At 64.0% G+C, this 6413-nt stretch overlaps 2 protein-coding genes across 2 annotated transcripts; one reads left to right on the forward strand and one right to left on the reverse strand.

The window, feature by feature from the left end:
- Nucleotides 1–610: 610 nt before the first annotated feature.
- Nucleotides 611–2225, forward strand: LRRC51 (leucine rich repeat containing 51; the record flags this gene model as incomplete). Its single annotated transcript, XM_082784636.1, has 4 exons — nucleotides 611–687; nucleotides 1691–1899; nucleotides 1947–2020; nucleotides 2105–2225. Exons 1-4 carry the CDS (start codon nucleotides 612–614, stop codon nucleotides 2223–2225), a joined length of 480 nt encoding a protein of 159 aa, XP_082640762.1. The 5' UTR covers nucleotide 611.
- A 516-nt stretch (nucleotides 2226–2741) lies between these two features.
- On the reverse strand, nucleotides 2742–6359 carry LAMTOR1 (late endosomal/lysosomal adaptor, MAPK and MTOR activator 1). Its single transcript, XM_082758512.1, has 5 exons — nucleotides 6226–6359; nucleotides 5545–5690; nucleotides 4711–4788; nucleotides 4462–4588; nucleotides 2742–3257 (listed from the first exon to the last, which is right to left on the reverse strand). The coding sequence occupies exons 1-5, from the start codon at nucleotides 6349–6351 to the stop codon at nucleotides 3165–3167; spliced, it is 570 nt and encodes a 189-aa protein (XP_082614638.1). The 5' UTR covers nucleotides 6352–6359; the 3' UTR covers nucleotides 2742–3164.
- Between the last annotated feature and the right edge of the window lie 54 nt (nucleotides 6360–6413).

A 6413-nucleotide genomic window follows, 5' to 3' on the forward strand; every position in this document is an offset into this window, starting at 1 on the left:
ATGGGGACATTGGGGACATGTTAGGGGCACGAGGGGGTACTGGGGACACTTGTGGGGTCGTGGGGGGGGTCTTCTGGGGCACGGGGGGGATATGGGGACACACGTGGGGTCATTGGGGGACAAGTTGGGGGCACTGAGACACTTGTGGGGGGACAAATTTGGGGCACTGGGGGGGCATGGGAACATTGGGAGACTTTTGGGGCACAGGGTGGCACTGGGAGACTTGTGGGGTCGTGGGGGGACATGTTGGGGGCACGGGGACACGCGTGGCATCATGGGGGTCTTTTGGTGCACAGGGGGATATATGGACACGTATGAGGTGACGTGGGGACATGTTTGGGGTACCAGGGACACATGTGGGGTCATGGGGGGACAAGTTTGGGTAACGAGGACACGCATAGGGTTGTGGGGCGGGCTCCTATGGGGTCTCAAGGGGACACTTGGGGGCCCAGGGGGGGTCCCTTGGGGTACACGGCCATCCACGGGGCAGGGGCAGGGGCTGCTGTGGGGCTGTGAGCTATGGGGGGGGGGTGTTGGGGACACGGGGGAGATTCGGGGTGCAGTGACCCCCCCGTGTGCCCCACAGCTGCCCGGTCGGGGTCCCCACAGCCATGCCGTGCCCCCCGCTGCCCCCCGAGCTCACGCCCCCCCTGGACTTCTCCTTCCAGCCCCTGCAGTCCCTGGACGGTGGGTGGGGGGGCGGGAAGGGGGACGGGTATAGGGACAGGTGGGGGTACTGACAGGGGTATGGGACGGGTACTGGGTACGGGTGTGGGTACAGGTACAGATATGGGTATGGGTACGGGTAGGGGCAGGGGTATGGGTACGAGCAAGGGTATGGGCATGGGTACAGACAGGTATGGGTACAGTTATGGGTATTGGGTACGGGTATGGACATGAGTATGGGCACAGGAAGGGGTACAGGTGGGTATGGGTACAGGGAGGAGAAAGGGCACGTGTATGGGTACAGGTATGGGTATGGGCAGGGGTACGGGTAGAAGTACAGGGATGGGCAGGGGAAGGGGTACGGGTATGGGTACAGACAGGGGTATGGGTACAAGTACAGGCAGGGGAAAGGGTATGGGTATGGGTACGGGTACATGCAGGGGATATGGGTACAGGGAGGAGAAAGGGCATGTGTGTGGGTACAGGTATGGGTACAGACATGGGGTGTGGGTACAGATACAGGTACTGGGTACAGGTACACGCACAGACGTGAGTATGGGTACAGGAAGGGGTATGGGTACAGGTACGGGTACAGAGGGGTGCGATGCAGGTATTGGGTACGGGTATAGGTACAGGCACGTGTACAGACATGAGTATGGGCAGGGGAGGGGTATGGGTACAGGTATGGGAAGGGGCATGGGTATGGGTACAGGTACAGGCAGGGGTATAGGTACGGGTATGGGTACGGGGGTATGTGTATGGGTACAGGTATGGGTACAAGTGCAGGTATGGGCAGGGGTAGGGGTACAGGTATGGGTACAAGCAGGGGAAGGGGTAAGTGTATGGGTACGGGTATGGGGAATGGGTACGGGTACAGGGACAGGCAGGGGTGTGGATATATGGACACATACCCCAGTATGGGTACGGGTAGGGGCAGGGGTATGGGTACAGACACAGGTAGGGGCAGAGGCGTGTGTATGGGCAGGGGGCACCCCCTCACCCCCCCCTCACCCCACACCCCCAGATCTCCACCCCGCAGGCCGCCCCTCTCCCAGCCGAGGGCTGCGCCTGGCCTATATGGGGCTGGGGGATCTGTGGGGGCTGCCCCCCACCCTACAGCGCCTGCTGGCAGCCCCCACGCAGCTGCGCTGCCTCGACCTCTCCTTCAACCGCCTGGCCACCATCGACCCGGTGCGTGGGGACGGGAAAACACCCCCAGGGGGGGTTGTGGGGGCAGATCCTGACCCCTTTTTACCCCCCTCCCCCATATTTTGGGGAAGGTGCTGGGCACGCTGCAGGGGCTGCAGAGCCTGAGCCTGCACGGGAACCCCACGGAGGAGGAGCAGGGATACAGGTAACGGGCTGGGGGGTGGGAAATAGGGCCGGGACCCCCACCCCGATCCACAAAGCCACCCCACTGAGCCCCCCCTGCCCGCAGGGGCTACGTGCTGGCCCTGCTGCCCTGGCTGTGCCGCCTGGATTTCAGCACTGTCACCCGGCAGGAGCGCGGCGAGGCGGCCGCACGCAGCCGGCCCCGGGGCAGGGGGGCTCCCCCGTGAGCTGGGATAAAGTGGGGAGGGGGCTGCAATGCCTGCAGCCCCCCCCTTTCCACCCCCAGGAGCCCAGCACCGCGGCGTTGTGCTCACCCCGAAACTGGGGGGGCACCTCCGGAGCCTCGCGGCCTCCTGGAGCCACCCGCAGGGATGTGGCCCCCCCTCCAGACCCCATTTGTGACCCCAATACATTTTTTTGCCCCCCCCCCTGCAGTGCTGTGGTGACTCTGAGTACGAGGGCGTTTGGAGAAAACCAGCAGCCCCCACCCGAGCAGTGGTGCGGGGAGGGGTGGGAGCCCCAGTGGGGGACTGGTGCTGCCAACTGGGAGCACTGGGCGGGGCGGAGGCGCAGAGCAAACCCCAAAAAGCAGAGCACATGGGGGGGGGGCGAAGGGAAACTGCAGCAGGAGGATGGAGAGGGGAAAAAAAGAAGCACAAAATGCAGGGGGCACAGCCCCAGCCCCCCCCCCCCCCGCCACGCGCCCCCAGCTCCAGCATGGGGCAGAGAAGAGAGGAGGCAGCCCTGGGTGAAGGTGTTTATCTACGGTGGCGAGAGAATAATAATTAAAAAACAAAACCGAGACCCAAACATGTAAAAATGAGGGAAGGGGGGGGCTGAAACCACCGGGACCTGCAGGAGCCCGGCTGCAGCCCACCCTCCCCAGCAGGAGCGGCACCACGGCCCCCCCCCCCGGCACCGGGACCCCCGCCGTGGGCCTCGGGGTGCAGTGGGGCCGTGGGGGGACGCAGCCCCCTCCCCACTGACCCCCCCAAACAGCGGGGATGAAGCCTTGGGGGTGGCGGTGATCGGTCGGAACCGGGCGTCTGTACAAGGTCTGTCGGGGCGAGGTGCCGCGGGGGGAGGAAATAAAGCCAAAAAGAGGGAAAACCAAACCAAAAAACCCAAACCCCCAGGCGGTGGAGCGGTGGTGTCGCGGGGTGGGCTCAGGGGATGCCAAACTGTACAACCAGTTCTTCTTTCGCATCCACGCGGATCTGAGAGAGGGCGCTGAAGGCGTAGGCGGCTATCCGGGACACCTGGGGGGACAGGGGGCACCGGGGGGAAATTGGGGGGTTGGGGGGGGAAAGAAAGGGAAAGAAATGGAGAGAGATGGAAAAGGGAAAAAATGGAGGGAGATAGAGAAGGGATAAAGAAAGGGAGAGAGATAGAGGAAGGAAAAAGAAATGGGGAGAGGTGGAAAAGGGAAAAAAAGGGAAAGAAATGGGGAGAGATGGAAAAGGAAAAATAAAGGGAGAGAGATAGAGAAGGGAAAAAAATGGGGAAAGATGGAGAAGGAAAATATGGGTAGAGATGGAAAAGGGGAAAAATGGGGAGAGATGGGGAGAGATGGAAAAGGGAAAAAGAAATGGGGAGAGATGGAAAAAGGAAAAAATGGAAAAGAAATGGAGAGATGGAAAAGGGAAAAATAAAGGGAGAGATGGAAAAGGGATAAAGAAAGGGGGAGAGATGGAAAAGGGAAAAAGAAGGAGAGAGGTGGAAAAGGGAAAAAGAAATGGGGAGAGATGGAAAGGGAAAAAAAGGGGGAGAGATGGAAAAGGGGAAAAATGGGGAGAGATGGGGAGAGTTGGAAAAGGGAAATATAAAGGGAGAGAGATGGAGAAAGGAAAAAATGGGGAGAGATGGAGAAGGGAAATATGGGGAGAGATGGAAAAGGGGAAAAATGGGGAGAGATGGAAAAGGGAAAAAGAAATGGGGAGAGATGGAAAAAGGAAAAAATGGGAAAGAAATGGAGAGATGGAAAAGGGAAAAATAAAGGGAGAGAGATGGAGAAGGGAAAAAAATTTGGGGAGATGGAAGAGGGAAAGAAATGGGGAGAGATGGAAAAGGGAAAAAAAATGGGGAGGGATGGAAAAGGGGAAAAAAGGGAGAGATGGAGGAGGGAAAGAGGGAGAGAGATGAAGGAGGGAAAGAAAGGGAGAGATGGAAAAGAAATGGAAGAGATGGAGAAGAGGAAAAAATGGAGAGATGGAGGAGGCGGCCCCATCCCCGCTGCCCCCCCCAGGAGCGGGGTGCACAGGACGGGTCACAGGGAGCTGTGGGGCTGGGAGCGGGGTCTGTATGGCCACAGGGCTCCCGGGGAGGGGACCAACGTCCTGGTGGCAACCCAGTCTAGCCGGAGGTGGCCCCCAGCTGCCACCAGCACGGCCACACCGTGAAGCTGCCACCTCAGGACCCGCACCCACCCAGGGGGGGGGGGGTCTCCCCCCCTCGCCCCCTCACCTGCTGCAGGTCTGCGAAGGGCACGGGGTCGCTGGCGAGCACCTGGTGGGGCTGGTTGGTCAGCGAGGGCAGCAGCGGGAGCTTCTTCCAGTGCGTCAGGTTGGTGCTCAGCATGGCCAGGCGCGTGCTGCGGGCGGGGAGGGGCTCACAGAAACCCCCCCCCCAAAAAGGACGAGGCCACCGGCACCCCCAGCAGCACCCCGAGGGGCTTCCAGCCTCCCCCCCCCAATATATGGGGCAGGGTCTCACCTGTACTGCCTGGCCCTGTCCATGTACTCGTGCTGCTCCATCCCCTGCGAGTCCGCTGCCGACACGTCGATGATGTTGCTGCAGGGACAGGAGACAGCGAGGGGTCGCCCCGAGCCCCCCCCCAGGTCCCCCCCCAGGTGCCGGCAGCACCCCCTGGGACCAGGGTGGGGGGGGGGACACAGCTCCTGAGCCAGCAGAGCTGGGGCTGGAGGAGCCACTGAGGCAGGATGAGGGGCAGAGGCTGGAGCCTGGCAGGGGGCAGGCTTCGGGAAGAAATTGGGAAGAAATTGGGAAGAAATTCTGCCCTCTGAGGGTGCTGAGGGCCTGGCCCAGGCTGCCCAGAGGGGCTGGGGGTGCCCGCACTGCCCGTCACCAAGTCCTAAGCCATGTCCCCGCTGCTCCTCAACGCCTCCAGGGATGGGGGCACCCCCGGGTTGCCCCTCCCAGGGCCTGGGCGCCAGAAATTCTTCCTCTCACCCAGCCCAAACCTCCCCTGGAGGAACCTGAGGGCGCTGCCTCGCGCCCTATCACTGAGATAAGGGACCGGCCCCTCCTCACAGGACTTGTGTCCCAGCTTCGCAGCCCTTCTCTGGCCACGCTCCAGGGCCTCGATGTCCTTCTGGGAGTGAGGGGCCCAAAGCTGAACCCAGCACTCGAGAGGCGGCCTCAGCAGAGCCGAGCCCAGGGGGACGAGCACCTCCCTGGCCCTGCTGGCTCACTCCAGGCCGACCCCTACGGATCCCGTTGTAGGAGCAGCTCCGGGGGCTCCCCCTCGGCTCTGGCCCCCCCCGAGCCGTGCAGCCAGCCCCCGCAGCGCCACGGCTCGGGGCTTACATGGCGGTTTTGGCGAGGATGGAGGACAGCATGGCCTGCTCGTCGGTGCGCGCTGCCGGCAGGCTGTGGTAGCTCTGCTCCGCGCCGTTCAGCACCTTGCTGGGGGGGCTGGCCGCCGGCTCCAGCAGCCGCTTCGTCTCCTCTTCCTGGGGGAAAAAGCAACGGGGAGGGGGGGGGGGAAAAGGATGAAAATCAGCCCCAGCAGCCCCCAGCTCCCGTTTCGCTCTGCCCAAACCCTGCAGAGGCCCCCAGGCACCTCCAGCTCCCTCCAGCACCCGGGGGGGGCCGGTACCGGGGGGCTGCCAGCAGGACCGGGGGGGCTGCAGCCCCCCCACAGGCAGGGCAGCGGCTCTGGGCCCCCGGGGGGGCCCAAAATAACAACGGGGGAAGCAAAGCGAGGACGGGGGGTGGGGGGCGGTGACCGGGGGGGGCCAAACCCAACCGGGACGGGGGCGGCGAGCACCGGGGGGCACCGAGGGGACACCGGGGGGGCCCCGCGGCCTCGTTGGGGCCTGCACCGGGGGCCTGGGGGCGCAGCCGGGGCCTGCCCCCCCCCTACACACATAGGCCCAGACCTCACGGGCGGGGCCCCGGGAGCCGCTGAGGGGCGTTCGGGGGGCTCGGGCCCGGCCCCGGCCTCCCCCCGGTCCCTCCCGGTGCCCCGCGGGCCCCCCCCCGCACCTGGTCGGAGGCCTCGGCCTCGCTGCTGTAGCAGCAGCCCATGGCGAGCCGCAGCAGGGCCCGGCCGCCCGCGCCCCGCCCGCCGCCGCCACTGCCGCCGCCGCTTCCGGTCCCGTGACCCAGCATTCCGCCCCGCCGTCACGTGGGCCGTTGGGAGCCAATGGGGAGAGGGGGAGAGGGAGCCGCTC

The sequence above is a fragment of the Aythya marila genome, assembly GCF_965140915.1.
Source record: "Aythya marila genome assembly, chromosome: 1".
Classification (NCBI taxonomy): Eukaryota; Metazoa; Chordata; class Aves; order Anseriformes; family Anatidae; genus Aythya; species Aythya marila.

Bases quoted from the DNA above. Each gene is read 5' to 3' on its own strand.
- LAMTOR1 (XM_082758512.1), bottom strand. From the start codon at position 6,351: ATGCTGGGTCACGGGACCGGAAGCGGCGGCGGCAGTGGCGGCGGCGGG. The intron at 4,789-5,544 runs GTAAGCCCCGAG...CTGTCCCTGCAG, and splicing joins ATCCTCGCCAAAACCGCCAT to CAACATCATCGACGTGTCGG. The intron at 3,258-4,461 runs GTGAGGGGGCGA...CTGTCCCCCCAG, and splicing joins CCTTCGCAGACCTGCAGCAG to GTGTCCCGGATAGCCGCCTA.